The sequence below is a fragment of the Falco cherrug genome, chromosome 1, assembly GCF_023634085.1.
Source record: "Falco cherrug isolate bFalChe1 chromosome 1, bFalChe1.pri, whole genome shotgun sequence".
Lineage (NCBI taxonomy): Eukaryota > Metazoa > Chordata > Aves > Falconiformes > Falconidae > Falco > Falco cherrug.
This window is the reverse complement of record NC_073697.1, coordinates 1,401,768-1,423,012: the sequence shown is the minus strand read 5'-3', so window position 1 is coordinate 1,423,012 and position 21,245 is coordinate 1,401,768. Positions and strand designations below refer to the sequence as shown.

The following is a 21,245-nucleotide window of genomic DNA, read 5'->3' as shown; positions in this document are numbered from 1 at the left end:
CGCCCCCGGGGGAGGTGCCGGCGGGCGGAAGCCGGGCGGCGCGCGGGCCCTGCCCCGGAGCCGGCGGGCGCGCGCGGAGTGCCGCAGCCCCCTGGCGGAGGGCCGCGCGGCGGCCGTTAACGGCAGCGCCGCCGTGGCCTGGGAGGCGCTGAGGGGGCGAGCCCCGGCCCCGGCTCCGCTCCTTCGCGCGGGTGTCCCCGGGGCGGTAGCTGGGAGAGGGCAGGCTGTCCGCAGTGCCGCCGAGGCGATCGGAAGCCAGCCTCGGGGGGAGGGGCGCTCCGAGGGTCTCCGGGCAGCGCTGACCCCGTGGCGACACCGTCGTCAAGCTCAGCATTGTAAGATGACACGAATCTCGAGCCATTTGGCTATAGCTGTGCCTCGTTCGCAGAGACCGTTGCTCCGTGCTGAGGGACGGCAAAGAGCTGCCGACGACCCCGTTACAGACCGAGTAATCCCACCGAACAGGAGTAACAAACGCATTCCGCGGGATCCGACCCCACCAGCCTGCGGCCATCAGGTACAGAGGTGGACTTTTAATCCACAGACATTTACTGGCCAACATCTGCTTGTTCTTCTTTTCTGCTACTGCCCTCCTTTAGTTGCTGCACAGAACTTGTCTACCAAATACCTTTTTCCTTTAATATTGTTCAGGCAGAAAAATTTGCCGATTAACTCACTACATCACCATTACCGTGTCAGTGTAATAGTGGGGAGGTAGCCCATGAATTGCAGAACTACAAAAATAGGTCTTGATTTCTTTCATTAGAGCTAACTTAGTCATGATTTCTTTCATTAAGGCCAACTCCTCTGTAGCTGCTACCTATGCATGTTCAAATAAGAAAAAATGTCTTCCTACTCTGTTCTCTGGACAAATAGAATCTATTGCTTGAGGAGACCAGTCCTGCTGTGAAATTCCTGACCTTGCCAACAGATTCTTCTGTAGCAGAAGGAACTGAAGAGGTGGATAGGGTATCACTTTATATATGATTTACTGGGCGGAGTATACAGCTCCAACACACATCACCTGCAAGTGAAAACTTTTGCTGAATTTGCTTCCTTCCTTAGAAACTTGTGCTAAGTTTTAACCTGTATGATCTTGAAGACTGTAACAATCATACTTGTTCATACCCAAAGCCCCAAGCACTATATTCCGTATCCAACAATAGTCAGTACAAGAAGCAGATGAAGAGATTAAGGAACAAAGCCATACAGCCTTGCCCTCTTTACATTACCCCTTTTGAGAATCATGAATTAGGGATTTGGTCATACAAAAGGTCCCACAAGCACTGTATTCCACCTCCAACAAGCTTCTAGTGGAAGTAGGTGCAAAGGATATAAGGAAAAGTATTCTTTCCCTCTTGATGTTACATCTTTTGGCAATTACAAACTATGAGATTCTTAATTCTATATTCAGATCATGGATATGTACCCCTGGCATTTATCTATCCCCCTGAAGTTTTGGTCTCCAAAACATCCTACCACACTGAATTCTATTTTTGAAGTCCTGCAGAAAAGCATCTGCACGTGTTACTTTTAAAATATCCATGTGGTAATCCATGTGTTCCCTTTTAATGATGGCTAGCAAATAATTTTCTATTCAATTTCTGTGTGTCATTCATGCTTTCATAGATCTTTTCAGCCATCCCTTTCACTGGCTGAAGAGATCTAGCCTATTTTGACTCTTAGATAAAACCTAATCTATGAATTGAGATGGCCATCCTTGTTTCCTTTGTCTTTATCTTTTCTAGTTCTACTTCATTATTTTGAGATAGGCAGTTCCAGTCACCCTAAAGATTATTCCTGGAAAAGAGATGGTCTGTTGGTCATAGGACAGGTTCATAGGATCATAAATAGTATGATGAAATAATTTGTTTTCAACTGTATGTTTCCACACCATCTCTAAGAAGGTGTAAGTTCTCATTTGAGTCTTTTCCCCTGATTAAGGCACTTAAAGAGCCAAACTCACACTACAAGTTTTGATTTAGAGGGTTCGCTAAAGCAGCATGTATATCCAAGCCTCTTTCTTCATGAACGTTGTAAGAATTGAGTATTTCTGAGGCCTCTCTCAAATATGGTTGGAATTAGCCTGTGGATTCTGAAGTTATTGGGTCACAAAAGAGAACAAATAGGTGAATACAGACATGCATAGATACTGTGACACTAGACTAGCAATGTGGTGTGCAATCTTGTTAGTATTTTATACCAGGGGTTGTATTTTACACTGGACAGGTGTAGTGGGTTAACCCTGGTGGTGATTTATTTTGGAAATCCACATGGTATACTTATGTGCAATCCATGTACAGATGCTCATTTTTTAAAAATGCTGTTTTATCAGAAAGGCCTATGTCCCTGTATTTTAGGCTTGGACTTTAGGGCAGAGTACAGCCCAGGTACCTCTTGAACCTGACTGGTCTGAGGAATGTTTTTCTGGTCTGGATTTTTTTTTGTACAGACTTAAAGAATTAGAAAAAAAGTCAAGAAAGTGGGTGTTCAGATCACAAGATATACACCTTGTAAGTTGCCTGCAAGACAAATTAAATTGTACTAATTGCAACAGCTGAGAAAGTCTGATGGCACATAATTTCTACCCTTATACACACCAACAGCTGTCTTAGTTTTTCTAAGGAGAAATGTTAAAAGGGCATTTTTATAAACAACATTGCAGTTACCTTTCATATCACCTACGATTCACCCAAACCCGAGGCACAGCTGTGATCTCCATCTACTGTCAATTCTCTCTCAATCAACACACACACCCACATAAGATTTATTGTCTGCAATAATTATACTTACTTTACATATAAAATAGGAGCTCAGATGTTTTCCATCATCGTATTTTGGTACTAAGTATCTCAATAGTTGAAATAGAGTATTTTTTATTTTAAACTGCATAATATGAGAAGACAAATCTCAAAGGTGAAATATTCTTACCCAAGTAATGATTTATAAAATGCATTCATAGTTCATTGCCATAGTGAAAATACACTTGGGGCATTCATTTACAGAGTACTTTTAAGATTTTTTTTTTTTCTTAAGGCAGAGTGGATGATTTTAAGAGTGTTTTATTTGGTATTGTGACTGTCTTGACTTAATCGAGCTGCAAACTCTACTAGCGTTCTTGTAGGCCGCCCTGCCATGCCTTTTCGAAGATAGGGCACCTCATCTTTATTCGACATCACACCAGCTATATCTAAATGAGCCCAGTGAGAGGCAGTCACAAATTCTTTCAGGAATGCAGCTGCTGTGCATGCTCCTCCAGCTCTGTGGGAAGCAGAAAAATTGTATTGTTTCTAAAGCAACACCAACAGCGTGAACATTAAATGAATGCACTGAAAGAAAGGGGCACATAAAGGACACTGGCACACCTTACCTGCTATACTTTCCAACGTTACTCAGATCTGCAAGAGGACAGTCTGTTACTTGTTTTGTGTAATGTTCAAAGAGAGGCATTCTCCAAACCCTGTCTCCTGTCAAAATGCTGGCCTGAAAAAGAAACAGTGATAGTTTTGGCAATTATTTTTTTAAAAACTGCATTTATAAGCCCCACTATCATGCATATTTTTGTTTAGCTTTGATCAGTATAGAAGTCTTCAGCCCAATATAATACTAGGTATTGGGAAATACACTGCAAAACAAAACAGTGAATACTACTTTTTTAGATACTTAAGAGTCAAAAGGCAAAATCTAAAGACTGCGCGTTTTTTCATTTTTTCCCCCCTAACAATACAAATCCTTCCCTGCAGAGACTTCCTTTAGCCATTCCACTTCAGCCACTCACAAGCCTCCCCGAATTTCTGTGTTAAGCAAGATCAATTATCTTTTTAACGTGAACTAATTACCATCAGTAGTTCAGAGCTTATGCATATGCAATAAGTGACCAGAACATGCAGATTTGAGATGATGTGCATGCTGTTTGCTGTATATTAAACCTTACTAAAGAGCTAGTAATTGTCATATTTTCAAATACAGTACTAACACCATTCCTAATCCAATAATATAACTTTTAGATTTGCATAAAGTAACACTTTCAGTAACACACAAACTTCCAGTAACACCTGCTATTACTAAGTTATTACTATAATCTAATAATAATGCAGATGGCCTACTTCATAAAGGTGAGTCCAAAGCCAAGATGAGTTTGTGAACACTCCAGTTGCAGCAGACCCCAACGCAACATCCATGGCACCTACAGATACACACCTTCAAGGTTATACAAAGGCAAAGGTAGACCTGAGCTATTCCTCTGCATCCTGACTCCTCACAGAACTTTCCATCTTTAATTCCCATTATCAATAATTTCTGAAGTCTGCAAAAAATATTTTAGTACACTTGAATTTTTAGAAGTTTAAACATTGTCAAAACATTTAAATAAACTAGCAGGACAAGAATTCATAGACATATTCTGTATTTCATTAAACTAGATTTTCTGTTTTCAGCTTGATGTTTCTTAGCAATATTTCTAATACAATGCATTCAATAATAACTGTGTGTTCTAAAAAAAAAAGTGTAAATTATATTTTCCATATGGAAACAATAAGAGTGGACTTTTTCAAATTTATAGACCTCTACAATTTTCAAGCTGATACTTCCCCTTTTGTGAATTTCACTTGAATAGGTTTTTGTATAGCTTAATTTACTCAAAGTGGAAAATAATCCTTATCAAAATACTAAACCATGCCTAAACCAGAGTGATTACATATGTGTTTATTTGATGCCATAGAACCGCTTTTCTAATACAGTGAGAATAAAAAACAAAAAAAGAAAGGTAATTTAACAAAGTGGTATGTCAAAGAAATTTCTACAGGAGCTGTCCTTTTTGCTTGGTGCCCAAGCAACCCAAACACAGAATAATCTATAGTGGGAGTAAACTCCTCCTCCTTATCATGCCCTTTATATGGGAATACTTTTATACAGGCCAATGATCTTAAAATCAGTTTCCCTTCTATTTATTGAAATTTTCCTCAGCATTTGAACTGGTAAAACTGATGGAACATAATTTAAAGCACTAGTAGAAAACATACAGAAAGCTAATGATTTTGTTTAGCACATTCATTAAGCAACACAACGGACTCCTGAACTACTCTTCCATGTTTGTTCTCATTTCAGCTAGTCACTTCACCCATGACAGCTTGTTACTGCAGTTCATGAGATGCATACATAAGGCTGCTGTTTTTAAATTTAAAATTATAACCTCATTCATATACAACTGTAGAGATGAAACAATTGAAGCATATTTTATTATGCCTGAAAGCATGCACACTGTGCATAAAATAAGAGATACTTCAGTCAAACTCTTAGGAAGATGATAACGACTCTCCTGTTACCTAGTTTCATGGAGACCTGAGCTAGCTCACATAATGGAGGAACTGGTGCTGGCTAGGTCAGAGCTCAGGCAGTCCAAAAGCCATTCACAAAGAAACTATTTTGGCTCCAGCATGGCCAGTGCCATATGGACTTGGTAGGATTCTTCCATAACCATGCCAGCATCTCTGCATCATTTAGCCCTGGGAGTTGGGAGGGCTTAGCTCAGAAATGGAAGCACTGGGAAGCTCTGCAGAAACGTCTGCAGAAAGTCTGCGGTTTTCCTGCTTTTAGGTTCCAGCTCGGCTGGGCTGGCCCAACTTTGTTGACATTGCTGTCCCCTGCATGCCAATACCCTCCCTTAGTCCTATAGACACACTGCAGCTGTATAAGTTATTAGAGCATAAACTGTGCTACCTGTTGTCCTACAACATGTAAAATCATCTCAACTACTTTCAAATTCAGGTTGGCTTTCTAAACAGAGTGCAACTAATCCACAGCCCAATTAATGACAGCAACAAAGAACTGACTTGCAAAGTGAGCTGGGGGGGAGATTGCTTACCTGTTAACGTTGCAGCATTCACAATAGCCCTTGCATTAAAATTGTGGGCATAACAGAGAGCATCAGCTAACAGCAGTCTTCCTTCTGCATCTGTGTTATCTACCTTCAGATGAAAAACCAGTAAAAACAGATTAACTACTCAAAATATCCCTTTCACTGACTTATTTCTTACTTATTATTTTAAATACCTGTCAGGTTATAAATGCACTGCCACAGGCCCTAGGAACTTCAAGTAATAAAAATTTACTCAAAATAAACTACAAAAAAAAAGAAAAGAGACAATACTGATATACAGTTATATTTATAAAATAAAATTTGTAGCTGATGTCATCTTTCAGCAATGCAACCTCCTCTACATGCTGGGCCTCTGTACTGCTGACCCCTCAGAAGAGCCTGGAGGCTGGAGATGTGCCCCAGGGGAGTGCAGGGGCTGGTTACCATTCCCAGCAAAGCCCTGGGAATCCCAGGGGCTGGTACTGCGCAAGCACAGTGATCTGGCAAATGGAAACTGCCAAGGAGGAGAGGCTTGCCTTACCAATGTCTACAAATATCTTAAGGGCAAGTGTCAAGAGGCTGGGGTCGGGCTTTTTTCAGCAGTGCCCAGCGACAGGACAAGGGGCAACAGGCACAAACTGCAATGCAGGTAGTTCCATCTGAATGTGAGGAGAAACTTCTTTGAGGGTGACAGAGCACAGAGACAGGCTGCCCAGAGAGGTTGTGGAGTCTCCTTCTCTGGAGACATTCAAAACCTGCCTGGATGGGATTCTGTGCAACCTGTTCTGGGTGAACCTGCTTTAGCAGGGGTTGGACTGGATGATCCCTAGAGGTCCCTTCCAACCCTGACCATTCTGTGATTCTGTGCCACAAAGAAGCACAGATGCAAGCCTGGAAACAGTTCTTTGTTGTACTGCTTTCTCTTTGGATCTTGAAACTTATTCCCTCAAAAAAAAAAAAAAAATCCACCAAAAAAAACAAGAGCCTCTTTGCTGCTTTCCCCATTCAGGGAATGCTCATAATGAATTCTGCAAGATTAACTGCATGATGTGCTCTGAGCTACTAGCACTTTCTTGCATATTTCTTCCTGGTGGTGTGATGTGTGCTCGGTCTTTTCCCTCAAAGCAGAGGGTGACTGAACTCAGTTTTGGGACAAGAACCTCAAGGAACTAGAAGGCTCTTACTCCAGATAGCAGGGAAGTGTCCTGAAGGGTCTGCTGGAAGCAATTAATATGCTACTTATTCTGACCAAGAACCTGTATTTATGAGCATTGTAACCACCACTTGTGCTAAAACAAAGACTGTCAAGCACGTTCACTAAATGCTCATACTTTTCAGCTCTTCCTAGCAATTTATAAAACACGTCTAATCTCTCCAATCTATATTTCAAAGAATCTTATGATAGCAATTTCTAATTAACAGGCTTACGTATTTTTAAACTGCATTTGCACTGCTTATCTTTTTAAAGGGTCTTTTCAAACATGTATTCTGACTGCAGTCTTATAACTTGGTTGATTAAACCAATTAACTGAAAGTAATCAAAATCCAGGTTTCACAGGCATACCTGTATTGTTTTTCCATTCTTGGCTCTAACTACATCCCCAGGCTTGTTTGCCTTGCCACTGGGCATATTTTCACAGAGGGGTGCCAAACCTCAGAGAAAAAAAGTGCATTATTAGTTTCTTTCTCAGAGAAGGTGTAGAAACAATACTGAAAAGAAAAAACAAACACCTCTCTAAGAAAACAGTACTATTCTCATCTTCAATTTATGCTGAAAATCCAACACGGTCACTGAAAGATACATGGTCCAATTTTCAATCAGGAAAATTCCTCTGCATGTTGTACCACCACATTCTCCCACCGACACCATTTTAGGCTTTTACCATTTACCACTGCGATTTAATTCTACTTTATGCCCAGACAACCGAGATCAGAGAAGCAACAAACATTATCCTTATGTCTGCCATATATGAATAATTAGTCACATGTAAAGGGATTTCTTTCTTTCTGAAGATAAAAACTTCTCAAATTAACACTCTGAGCCAGTCAAGCTCTGCTCATTGTGAACATTGTTTAATGTCAAGAGGGGTCCAAGGACTTGCCATAAGACTCCAACCATAAGAAGATCAAATAGAGATGAGCAAAAAACCAAAGAGGGTCAGTGTTAAAACTCTAACTATGAATGGGATAATAGGATGAAAGGCACTCCACCATTCCTAGGAAAAAACTGCTCCTGGCACGTGGAATAAACTAACTGTGGACTACCTCTTTTCAGTAGAATTATGTACACAGACTTTTGCTCCAGATTTTGCCCTTCCCATCCCGTACTTGTTCAGTCAGGAATGTAGTGCGGCTGTGTGTTTCACTGCCCTCCACCGGCTGAAGCGTATTAGTGACTACAGTACTAGTTTCCTGGAAGTCAAGGTTCTCAAACATGAAACTTATCCTAGAAAAGCTCAAACACAAGAAGGAAGTTTATGGGATGTGGGAAAAGGGACAGGCCGCTCGGGAGAAATACAGGGACATGATCAGAATGTGCAGGGAGATGACACAAAGGCTAAGGTCCATTTGGATTTAAGTCTGACAAGAGATGTCAAGGACAAGAATGGCTTCTTCCAACGTCAGTTGCAAAAGGATGATGAGGGAAAAAGAGGGACTGCTTCTGAACAAGAGGTGGGTGCCCTGGTGATGAAGGATACAGGGAAGGCAGAGTTACTGAACGCCTTCTTTGCTTCAGTCTTCACTGCCCAGGCCACCCAGGCCCTGAAGGCAAGAGAGAAAGTCTGGAGAAAGAAAAACTTTCTCTCGGTGGAGGAAGATCATTTAAGCCAACTTGACACCCAAAAATCTATGGGCCCTGACGGGATGCACCCTGGGGGTGCTGAAGGAGCTGACAGATGTTACTACGAAGCCACTCCCCATCATCTTTGAAAGGTCATGAAGAACAGGAGAGGTGCCTGAGGACTGAAGAAAAGCCAATGTCACTCCAGTCTGTTACAAGGGCATGAAGGAAGACCCAGGAAAGTACAGACTGGTCAGCCTCACCTCCATCCCTGGACAGGTGATGGAACAGCTCATCCTGGATGCCATCTCTAAGCATGTGGAGGAAAATAAGGTTATCAGGAGTAGTCAACATGGCTTCACCAAGGGGAAATCATGCCTGATGAATAGCCTTCTATGATGGAATGACTGGCTCAGTAGACAGGGGAGAGCAGTGGATGTTGTCTGCCTTGACCTCAGCAAGGCTTTAGACACTCTCCCACAACACCCTCACAGGTAAGCTCAGGCAGTGCGGGTTAGGTGTGTGGACAGCGAGGTGGATCGAGAACTGGCTGAATGGCAGAGCTCAGAGGGTTGTGGTCAATGGCGCAGAGTCCAGCTGGAGGCCTGTAGCTCGAGCAGTGTTCCCCAGGGTCAGTACTGGGTCCAGTCCTGTTCAACGTATCCATCAGTGACCTGGGTGACGGGACAGAGCGTACCCTCAGCAAGTTTGCTGGCGACACAAAACTGGGAGCAGTGGCTGACACACCAGGAGGCTGCGCTGCCGTTCAGCGAGACCTGGATGGGCTGGAGAGCTGGGTGGAGGGGGTCCTAGTGGAGATCCACAAAGGCCAGCGTAAGGTCCTGCACCAAGGGAGGAGTAACCCCATGCGCCAGTACAGCCTGGGGCTGACCTGCTGGGAGGCAGCTCTGCGAAGAAGGACCTGGGAGTGCTGGTGGGCAGCAAGTTGCCCATGAGCCAGCAGTGTGCCCTGGTGGCCAGGAAGGCCAGTGGGATCCTGGGGCGCATTAGGAGGAGCGTGGCCAGCAGGTGCAGGGAGGTGATCCTGCCCCTCTGCTCTGCCCTGGTGAGGCCGCACCTGCAGTGCTGTGTCCAGCGCTGGGCTCCCCAGTTCAAGAGAGAGACAGGGAACTACTGGAGAGGGTCCAGCAGAGGGCTATGAAGGTGATGAGGGGACTGGAGCATCCCCCTTGTGAGGAAAGGCTGAGAGAGCTGGGCCTGTTTAGCCAGAAGAGCAGCCAGAGGGGATCTTACCAACATCTACAGATGTTTCAAGGGCAAGTGTCAAGAGGCTGGGGCCAGGCTCTTTTCAGCAGCGCCCAGCGACAGGACAAGGGGCAGCGGGCACAAACTGTAACACAAGAAGTTCCATTAGAATGTGAGGAGAAACTTCTTTGAGGGTGACAGAGCACAGAGACAGGCTGCCCAGAGAGGCTGTGGAGTCTCCTTCTCTGGAGACATTCAAAACCCACCTGGATGGGATTCTGTGCAACCTGTTCTGGGTGAACCTGCTTTAGCAGGGGTTGGACTGGATGATCCCCAGAGGTCCCTTCCAACCCTGACCATTCTGTGAGTGGATTATGTATCATTGCCAACTGGTGTGGCCATGGTTCTTGAATCAGCTTATTTAATTCTAGGTGTGCAACATTTTTGCAGAAAAAAAATAAGCACTGCTTGTACTTAAAAATAGTATCAGCAGCAGATTGGGTTTGTTTTAGATTCCTGCAGAGATATTCACCTACAGAAACAAGAGCTGATCCCTCTTCCTGTTCAGCTGTGGCAAACACAGAGTCAGTTAAGCTAACTCCTCATTTTTAATTGCTTTTACAGATATCCGTATTCCTCCTTATTATGATCAGGACTTAAAACTTCAGTAAGTTTTTTGTCAAGTTTGCTAACAATCATTTCTCTTCTGTAATCTAAAAATCATGCCTTCAGAATTTTAATACTGTGTTGCAGTATTTTATTCAAGCAAAGCTAATAGGTTTTTGATAAGCAAGTAAAAACGGAAGAGAGGCTGAGCAAGGGAGTAAGAAAAGTAGCTCTGCAAGAGGCTATCACAATTCTATATGACTGTCCTGGTTTCAGCTAGGATAGGGTTAATTTTCTTCTTAGTAGCTGGTGCAGCACTGTATTTTGGACAATGTTGACAACACAGATGTTTTTAGTTGTTGCTTGGTGACGTTTATACTAAGTCAAGAACTTTTCAGTGTCTCAGGCCTTCCCATCGAGAAGACTGGAGAGGCACAAAAACCTGAGAGGGGACACAGCCAGGACAGCTGACCCAAACTGGCCAAAGGGATATTCATACCATAGGACATGCTCAGTATGTAAACTGGGGGGAGCTGGCCAGGACCAGCAAATTGCTGCTCAGGGACTAGCTGGACACCGGTCAGTGAGTGATGAGCAACTGTATTCTGCATCACTTGTTTTCTTTTCTCCCTTCCCTTTGGATTTTATTCCTCTTTTCTTCTCCCTCTTTCTCATTATAATAGTTACTATTAATACAGCTTGGGGTTTTTCCTCCTATTTTAATTATTAACTTGTTATTATCTCAACCCTCAAGTTTCACATTTGTTTCAGGTTCTCCTCCCCATCCCTCCAGGTAGGGGTGCAGGGAGCAAGCAAGTGCCTATGTGGTATTTAAGTTTCTGGCTGGAGCTGAACCATGACAATGACCGTTACCACTACTGAAACTAGAAAATTACTGTCTAAACAAGACCTTGTAAAACTAAGATTTTTGGCTTCTCACAGAAACACACTTACCGATTATATTAAGAGGTAGATTTAAAGCTGCTGCTGTCACAATGGCTGAACAGATAGTTGCTGCGCCTCCCATATCTGCTCTCATCGCATCCATACCAGATGATGGCTTCAGTGAAATGCCACCACTGGAACAAACAGCACAAGTATCATCCAATATGCAGAAGTTCTATGTTGCATACGTTGATAATATACTGTCCATCAGTATGTTTTAGCACCAAGTATCAGTAAATGCTAGATTGGTGTTTTCAAATATCCCTGCAACACCCTAGTAAACACACTGAAAGCAACGTATCTGGGTTTTCATTTCAGATAGAATGTTCCCGAGTTACTTTCTCATAATTAGGACACCTTTTAAAAAAAACAAAACCAAAAACCACACACAGGTAATCTGCAGCAGACTAACTCAACGGTCTTTGTAGTAACATAAGAACACAAAACACTTGGTAAAGTCAGCATATGGAAGCGGAACAGACTGATAAATTCTTCAGTAGTTACGTGACATAAAAAAGAGTTAGAAGGAACTGCTGCAAAGAATTAACTATTTTCTGTTAAGTATGATCTAGACGTTCAATGACAGACTGCAATTCTAAACATGTAAATTCTTTTATCTAGAGCTTTGCTCAGGCCAAAAAAGAAGAAACAGCACATTGTTTTCTTTCCCCCTGAATTTGCATTTTCCCCTTACAAGACAAGGGAATATCAATTCCTACTTTGTCTATTCACATTTGTCTTATCCCCCGGAAAAGCAGCACAATCTACTATACAAGGCAAGTTCGCTGGAATGGCATTTGAAGACATGGTGAGCAAAGAAAAAGCATCTCCTCATTGAACATGAATAGCTGGAAGGCATGTTACCCCCTCTAGTCACTAAAATATCAGCATACATACCTGTCAAATGTAACTCCTTTTCCTACAAATACCAATGGGGAGTCATTTGTGTTAGCACCCCCTAAATAGTGAATCTCCAAAAAGATGGGAGGTTCAGCAGAACCCTTAGCTACACTCAGGAATGCTCCCATCTGATGTGTTGCTATCCAAGACTCTGGTCTGGAACAGAAAAAAAGATTTTGTTTTTATTTTTTTTTACTTAAGACACTTTGACCAAAATGATTTTGTTTGTTTTTAAGAGATCACAACTCCTGAAGGTTTGTACACAAACTTAATTTGATTTTATTAGTTATTGTCATTTAAATGCAAATTTATTACTTTGTGAAACAGAAAAATACTTCCTTAAAGTTGCTGCTTGTTTTTTGTTTTGCCTTAAGAAAAACAACAAAACAGCTTGTCTACATTTTCTATATCAGAAACATTAAACTTTCACTTGCCCATGAAACCGTAGTCTCTGAAGGCATATTAAGCAACAATTTTGCAGGTTACAGCTTAGCTTTCTGCTATCAGGACGGTTAACTATAGACAAAGTTGATTTCCCTCATTCTTTTGCTTTTCAACAACAGTCCCCTTGCACAACCAGTTAGCCCAATTCCACCAAAGAGCAGTGATTAGAAATTCAGAAGCATTAGCTGGGCAAACTGAACCGCAAGGGCTTTTATGGCTCCATCTCAATGTTTTTGAAAGCTAAAAAAATCCCAACAATAACATCAATAAGAAGAGGATGCTTAATTACCACATCCAAACAAAAAAACCCACTTGGGAAGAAAACAAAAGGTATTAGAAAAAAGGTACCTGGTATTTGTCCTTTATTCACAGAGTCTTTATCAGGCTTCCCTTCACAGCACATGTGTTAATTAAGCAGTAATTGACTGTATGACTAGCTGACAGTTAATCATTTTACTGTGTCACAGGCTGAGAGGAGCTTGCAATCTAGGCACCGCTCCATACTTTTTTGCCAAACACTTCCCCTGCTTTTGCTGTTTGAAATGGCAAAGCGAAAATGACAGCCCACTGCAGACAGGATTAACCCGGAAGGTACCTTACCCTACAGAGGAATCATTTCAACAGAATTTACCTTATATGGACCTTCACATTGCTGAAACTTCTAAGCTTCTGTTCAATTTGTTCGGCAAATTTGATTGGAGTTATATAATTAGCTGGAGCCTCCATAAGGTACCGAGCGAGGTTCTGACCCTCAGCGTAGATAACACCTTTTTGCCAGGCTTCACTTTCAGCACTAAACAACACCATACAATAATCAGGATCATAAATGTTTACAAAAGTAAGATGTTGTCAGTATCCATCTGTCCTCTCCTGTTTGAAAATGCAGTATCATTAATTTGGGGCAATTAAGAATGTCATAGCAATCTTACTACAATTAATTTAGTATGAGATCCAGGGTGCATCTAATATAGTAGCTCATCTCTGGTTCTAGTCAGTGTTAAATGCTTCACAGAAAGCTAGAGGAATCCTAGAGCAGACAGACGTAAAATTATCTAATACATTAGGTCTTGTCCTAAGCCTTAAGAGTCAGAGATTGTCTTAAATCCTCAAGCAAAAGGTTTAATATCCCTTCCAAAATTTATCATCACATTAATTATAACAGCTCTGAAAGTTTTTATTTATCATATAAAGCCTCCAATTCTGTTTTTCACTTTACTGAAATATGATTGTGATGCAAGAGTGGAATTGGTATCTCATTTCACAGTGCACTCAAGGCATTTCGCTAACAAATGACAGAGCAATATTTGAAGAGCTGCCTGCACAGGAAATGAAGAAGTCTCTCTGGTTACTTTGCAACACTACCAATACAAAACCTTTCACTTCACTGAGACAGAACTGGAAGACTTATTTGCTTTAAAAGATATCACAAAACAGGGCATTAAACTCATAAGGATTCTGCCTCTCAAAAGAGCAACACAGTGAAGGAGAAATCCAGGAGAAACACAGAAACATTGCGTGGATACGGAGGGATGGAATTAAAAAACCAAATCTCAGCTGACACTCAAGCTGCAAGTAGCAGCGTAGGCAACAAGAGAACTTCAACAGGTACATCATCAGCAAAAGGAAGGTCAGGAATAATGCTGCCTGCCCCATTTAGCAAGGGAACAATCTAGTGAAGACTGAAGTTCTCAGTGCTTGCTTTGCATCAGTCTTAATAATTAACCTCTGCTTCCAGATTCCCCAGTTCTTTGTGCTTAGTAGCAGAGTTTAGGGAAGAAAGGTACACCCACAGCAAAGGAAGCTAGATTTAGGACTGCGTAATGAAGCTGGGCACGTACAGGTCCCCAGCAGCAGGCAGGATATATGTGTGAGTGCTGGGGGAGCTGGCTGGCGTCACTGCAAGCCTAGCGCCTCTCTGTTCGAAAGGTACTCGAATGTGGTCCCTGTTGACTGAAAAAGGACAAAGCCCCATATTTAAGAACGGCAAGGAGGATATAGGGAACTACAAGCCAGTTATCCTAGACTAATCCCCTAAAAGTTTATGGAGAAAGTAATCTTGGAAGCCATTTCCAGGTACATAAAGGCCAAGGCGTTCACTGGGAACAGTCATAATAGATTTATTTGGGGCAAATCATGCCTGACCAACTTGAATGACCTTTATGATGAGAGGGTTGGCACAGAGGACCACAGTGGATATCATTCTTGATGGATGCCATAGCTTGGCTTTAGTAAGGTTTTTACATAGAATCATTGAGAAATCATGAACTGGAGGGGTAGAGACTATAAAATGGGTGAAAAACTGGAAGAACTGTTGGGCTCAGAAGACAGCGAACAGCTGAATGATCTTGCTGGCAGTTAGTTATGCAGTGTTCCTCAAGGGTTGGTATTGAGGCTGATACCTTCATCAGCAACTTGGACAATGAAATGTATCCTCAGAAATTTATGGACAGCATCACATTGCGGGGAGCAGCTGAAACAGGGAGTGTAGGGCCACCATTCATAGGGGCCTTGACAGGCTGCAGGAACGCACCAAGGGGAAGTTTAACGAAGACTGGCTTAAAGTTGTACGTGGGACAGAACAGCTCTATGCAACAGTCAGGCTGGACACCTGACTAGGCAGAAAGCAATGTTGCAGAAAAGAACCTGGGGATCCTGGTGGCCAAGCTGAACAGGAGTAAGCAGTGCATTACTGTGGAGACAAAGGCCAGCTGAGCTGGATTAGAGCATAGCCAGTGTTATTTACCTCCATTTGTGAGACTGCATCTACCTACATCCACTTTAAACTTCCTGAATACAAAACCAATACTGATCTACTGGAGAAAGTCCAAAGGAGGGCCCCTAAGAGGGGTAGGGAGCTGGAGCACATGGCTATGAGGACGAGCTAAGAGAATTGGGTTTGTTTCACCTAGAGAAGAAAAATTTAGTAAAGATCTAATTGTAGTCTTTCCTTTACCCTTAGATAGGGTTTATAAAGAAGATGAAGACAGATGCATCTTGGAATTGCACAGTAAAAGGGTAGGAGACAATAGTCTCAAGATTCAACAAGGCAAACTGCAAAAGGACATTAAAAAAAAAAAATCACCATTATTGTTGTTAAGCCCTAGAACAGATGGGTCAGTGAGGTTGTGGAATTTCCATCTCAGGAAATATTCAAAACTGGACTAGACAAAAGGCCTGAGTGAGCTTTAAAGTTGTACGTTAACTTCCAGGTTATCCCTAATCCAAGCTGGGGCTTGACTAAATGACCTCCAGAGGTCCTTTCCAACCTAAATTATTATATACAAGAATTATGTCTAGTGTCATAAGTGGTAACTGGACCACCTATGTTTTCAGGAAATGTTTGTTTACTATAAATGTGATCAGCTCCCAAACTACCTGCTGTATCATAAATGGGAAAAGCATTGCATGTAGCTTATCAAGACATGCTTAAGCTGAGAGGTTTTTATTCTATTTCACTAACTTCCTCACAAATAACTTGTTCCTGTATAAAGTACACACAGGAAACAACTCTCCTCTGCATGACAAAATATCCTATAGGGAAGGTCCAAAGTCCATTCTTGATAATTGTTCTGGAACCAAAAGCTCCAATACAACTTTCTATTCTCAAGTAACAGTGATACCCATTTAAAGGCCAGAAGCAGCCAAGCTTCTCTTCTTGCATTATACTCTGTGAAAGAAAATACAACAAATGAACTATGTAAAATATATCCTTCGTGGCATGGTCTGGTGTCAGTTCGCATTTCCTAGTTCTCAAATGGATTTATTCATTTATGGAGTCTAAAATACTTCTGCTCCATGGTTTTGGCATGCAATACCAACAGAGGTCCTTTTATGTCACAACTATGCTTCAAGTAATTTTTTACTTTTTTTTTTATTCTGGCCCTTCTTTTCTATGAAGCAACTTTTATTTACCTTGACCTCAGAACACTAAGGAAACATATGAAACAAACAGGGTAAGTATACTTGAGATGTAAAATACTTCAGGAAATTCCTCCTACTCATTAGAATTAAGACAGATATTGCTGCTAGCCCTGTTCTTTCCATTTTACATTGTTCTCATGTACAAGCATGCACACAGTTTTATAAATAAACAAAGCGATAAATAAATAGGCAAGCTTTCCTTTTGCCATTACCTTCCATGAAGCTGAGGAGTAACTACAAGTTTCTTTTTTTGCTTCAGCTCATTATATTCATGCAATCCAAGGACAGAGCCTTCTGCAGCTGCCTGAGCATCTCCACAGGGGTCTACTTCAACACAAGGGATCTCCAGATCCTGGATGTGTCTACAGCCAGCTGAAAAACACAGTACAGGAGGCAGAGTATTGCACAGAACAGCAAAACGGGCATCTGAGGCGATCAATATGACATTTGAAGGAAAAAAGAATAAACAAAGTCAGATATCTTCAGTTTAAAATAAATCAATTAAGAAGATCATGCAGTAGAGTAATTAGAAATGCTAATGACCATATACTGACAAATTTTAACTAAAAATACCACTTGACAAATGGTAATGATGAAGACACTTCAAAATAAAAATCTAAGTCCACAGTTGTTCCAGTTCCTTGAAGCTTACTCTATAGCAAAGAGAAGCTCTATTATTCTGGAGTGCTATGGATTATGACTACCTATAGTCATATCTATGACTATCAGAAATGTACTGTAATTTAGTTATTTGCTAGTAATAGATGACTGCTGTTTTCTTCCAAATTAGTTTATACACATTTTTATAAACAAAATAATATATTCCATACATTCTTTTTTGTACCTAAATAACAATGTTTTGGCAGCTGGTGAGACAACATGGGCTGGCACCTTCAACATACAGCTGTCATACATGGTGACTGACCTCCAGTCTCAGATTATAAACTGCGCAGTGAGAATTCTTTTTATTCTTGTTTTATACATGCTTAGGTGCAGCAGTCATCCTTGATTAAGACGGAGGCCTCCTCTGCCTACCACAGATAACATACCAAACCATACTACTAAGATGCTGTGAAAGTTAAAAGTTTACAACACAAATATTTCAGTTACAAACTAAGTGGCAAAACTAAATATGTACATCCTTAAGCACAGCATGAGCATAATGTGAATTGGTGACGCTCTCAGACTTCAAAGTAGCAGTAATTAAACAAGTGCCCTTTCAATATCACACTGTTTAGGAAAGTTATTTAATATAAATAACTGCAATTACCTGCCTGCAGATTGATTTACATGCCCTGTAACTCCTTCCTTGTTAAGGAAAAACTTACATAAATATCGGTGACAAGTAAACGATTTACCAAACTGTACAATACATTTTGCATTCCAAAACAAAACCACATCTAGACTCACTCTTGAAAAACAGAACATGCTGCACCACTGCAATACATTTATATACAAAATGCTTAAGAAACTTTAAAAATAGTTAACCTGCAACAGCTGCACGAATATTTTCTTTGCCTTCATCCCAGTTTTCTTGGTCATTTACTCCAGCATTCTTCTTACCCAAGCCAACTACAACCACACTCGGAAAGTCCTAGAAGCCGACACACAAATGGATTCACTTTCCTCACTGTTACAGCCACAGCAGTTATTAAAAAAAGCCCTTACTTTCCAAATCAAACCAAGGGCAGCATCAAAATAACATTCAGTACTTTCTCTGTTACACACATTTCTTCACGAGAAGTGCCAGTATGGTGCCACTGTCTTGCACTCCCAGTTACTTGCTATGGGTGTGCAACCAGCTGTTCTGTTGTCCAGTTAATAGTCAATTACATGTATGTTAGCAGATAGGGCTTTACGCTCAACACATAGCAAGCTTGATACTTCTAAGAGCTAGTCTCAGAGTCCGTTGAAAGCAGATCCAGCTTTCCAGCTGCAACAAATGCCACCACTCAGCTGGAGAAGTGTAATCTTTTTTGGCACAGTTGGAGGAAATAAAATCACTTCAAAGGCTGAGTCTTTGAAAGCATGATTTGCCAGGTAACAAACCAAAGCTGCCCAGTGGTACACAGCTCCAGAAGTCAGGAAAGCAATGTGGCACAGACTACAGATTACTAAATGCTTGCTTTATAAGCTGCAAGCAGAAGGCGAAAAGGAAGAAATACTGAAGATTAAAGGAGCCTTTTAAGAATGAAGTCAGTTTTGGATAAAACTCAAGGTTATATATATGAACAGATTTCCCACAGCTCTGAAGAAAAATGAAATTACTCTCAGCCTTTACCCTTCCATCACAAACTGCAGCTCTGTCAGATTCTAACAATCAGCTTTCAAACTGCTACACCACAGTAAAGTCTTTTAGTCCACAAGATGCTGAAAGCAGTGTTAGCCCTCCAGAAGATCAATGCCTCGATATTTTTTTAGTTATCTTTATTTTTACACACTTAGATGAGTATGTAAGGCCAAATGCTACTGCCCTCTCCTGCGGAGATTTGCTGCTCAGTTCAGAGGCCATCCTGTATGCACAAATGGGGTAACAGGACCTTCACAGGACTCAACTTCCATGAAATTTCCAAGAATCTTTCTGCTGAGTCCAGTATCGCATGTCTGGGGTCTCCACACAGGAATTTATACATGGTAGGCAATACTCACTACAAACTGATACATTTAAAATCCTTTAAATACTCCTAATGTAAGATTTGGTTACTTAGACAGGGACACCTAGTGTCATATGACATGTCTTCCTAGCCTCTAGCTATTGCTCCAGAGAGGCACAGATCATACTATTTGCCAACTCCACGTAGGTGCATTAGATGCATTACAGCTTCTCAAACCACCAAAAGTCTAACCTGAAGCAGATGAATCCCCACCTCATACCCTTGTGATGTATCATGTCTGTGCAGACAGAAGTCCTGCTTTCTGACGAAAGCCTATGACAGGGCTGCCTTGTGTTAGAACCGTCATGTCTGGAAGGTCTTTCTGCACCTCGGTGCACACTTCTGCGCTCACTCCCCCTGAACACAGGGGGAACAGTAGAAGCCTGATCCAAAACTGTTGTGCTTCAGCTCATTGAGTAAGCTGTTACTCAGAGTACACCACCTTTAAAACAGGCTTGTTTACTACATTTTCTCACTTTGCAGCACAGCGGAGATTACAGCATCATGCAAAGACATGCAAACATGGGGAGTGCAGAACAGGAGGTCTGAGTAAGAACCACATCTTTTGTTGGCAGGGGGGGTGGGAAGAGAAGAGCATTTATACAAGCACATCAGTACACTCAGCTTGAGGTAAGATACAAGGGCAAGCCTCACACACTAATCAATATGCACACAAAAATCCAAAGTTCATACCTGATGCAAACCATGGAATACGCGTGTTTTGCCTTTCTTCAAAGGTGGCCCACATCTAGGACACAAAAAGATTATTCCAACAAAGAAGTCCTTACTAGTGATAAATCTTACAGTACTACATTCACTCCACAACCACGCAGTGCTCCTCAACACTACTGGGACGCTTGGCTCAGTGCGACTCACAGCATGGGCAGTCCCCACGGACAGCTGGCATGTTTCCTCAGTACTTGGTTTTCCCACAGAAGCTCCCCTCCCTCCAGACTGCTTGGCCTGGCAAACACCAGCCTGAGAAGTGGTATGGATACAAATACTAATATTGATTAAAAAAAACCCCACACACCATTCTTACTGGTGTTTATAGGTACTTTTACCCATTTCAGAAGCTTATCAGACACTTACACAGCCAGAAGTTCTCTCAGCTTTCCAGACACAAGTCTGTCAAAAGCATCACCTGCACTAGTGAACTGGGCAGGACCTTCATCCTTTTCACTTGAGTAGATTCCCAGAACAAGACCCTAAAAAAGGGATGCATGTTAATGTAAACAACGTGAAGTTTAGTTTGTGTATTCATCTAACACAATGCACTGAGTAACGCTTTAGTAAACCAGGATAAACTACTACAACTACTTTTAATTGTGACAAAGAAATTACATACAGCATAACTGAACTGTTGTCATTTGCCTAACAAGCAGAGACAAAATCTCCTTCACTCTGCAATTTCCAGTACAGAAGAGGTTCTTCCCCCCTTCCTCCGCCCCATGCGGATCTTCCGAGGGCCACAGGGCCGGGCACCGCTCCCGACAAAGCCCACAGGCAGCCGGCGAGGGGCCGGGGCAGGAGAGCGGCCCGTCCCCGGCCGGGGCTTCTCCGGGGCGCAGCCCCGCCACAGGCACGGCGCCCGCCGACGCCCTCCCAGCCGCAGCCGCAGCCCGGAACCGGGGGGCACACGGCGACCCCCAGCCGGGCGTCGGGCGCGCTCGGCCGCGGCACCCAGCAGGAGGAAGGGACCCCCGCCCCCCCGCACCCCGCGGGACGCGCCCGCCGCCTCGGCTCACCCCGGCCGCCCCCTCACCTTCCCGCCGGCGCCGTGGCCCCGCGCCGCGCGCTCCCGCAGCGGGGCACCGCAGGCCAGGGGCAGCTGCCGGCTGAGGCAGCGCGCGCCCAGCCCCCGCGCCCAGGGCAGCAGCATGGCCGCGCGGCGGGCGGGCGGGCGCGCCCATGACCTCATCAGCCGGCG

At 42.6% G+C, this 21,245-nt stretch overlaps 1 protein-coding gene across 1 annotated transcript; it reads right to left on the bottom strand.

The window, feature by feature from the left end:
- Window positions 1-2,859: 2,859 nt before the first annotated feature.
- Window positions 2,860-21,232, bottom strand: LAP3 (leucine aminopeptidase 3). Its single transcript, XM_055700912.1, has 13 exons — window positions 21,081-21,232; window positions 20,408-20,523; window positions 20,009-20,063; window positions 18,150-18,255; window positions 16,874-17,033; window positions 13,372-13,533; window positions 12,294-12,452; window positions 11,406-11,530; window positions 7,422-7,510; window positions 5,864-5,966; window positions 4,107-4,186; window positions 3,371-3,483; window positions 2,860-3,261 (listed from the first exon to the last, which is right to left on the bottom strand). The coding sequence occupies exons 1-13, from the start codon at window positions 21,195-21,197 to the stop codon at window positions 3,063-3,065; spliced, it is 1,584 nt and encodes a 527-aa protein (XP_055556887.1). The 5' UTR covers window positions 21,198-21,232; the 3' UTR covers window positions 2,860-3,062.
- Window positions 21,233-21,245: the final 13 nt, after the last annotated feature.

Bases quoted from the DNA above. Each gene is read 5' to 3' on its own strand.
- LAP3 (XM_055700912.1), bottom strand. From the start codon at position 21,197: ATGCTGCTGCCCTGGGCGCGGGGGCTGGGCGCGCGCTGCCTCAGCCGG. The intron at 12,453-13,371 runs GTAAATTCTGTT...TTTCTGTTCCAG, and splicing joins AATGTGAAGGTCCATATAAG to ACCAGAGTCTTGGATAGCAA. The intron at 3,484-4,106 runs GTAGGCCATCTG...TTTCTTTTTCAG, and splicing joins TTTGGACTCACCTTTATGAA to GCCAGCATTTTGACAGGAGA.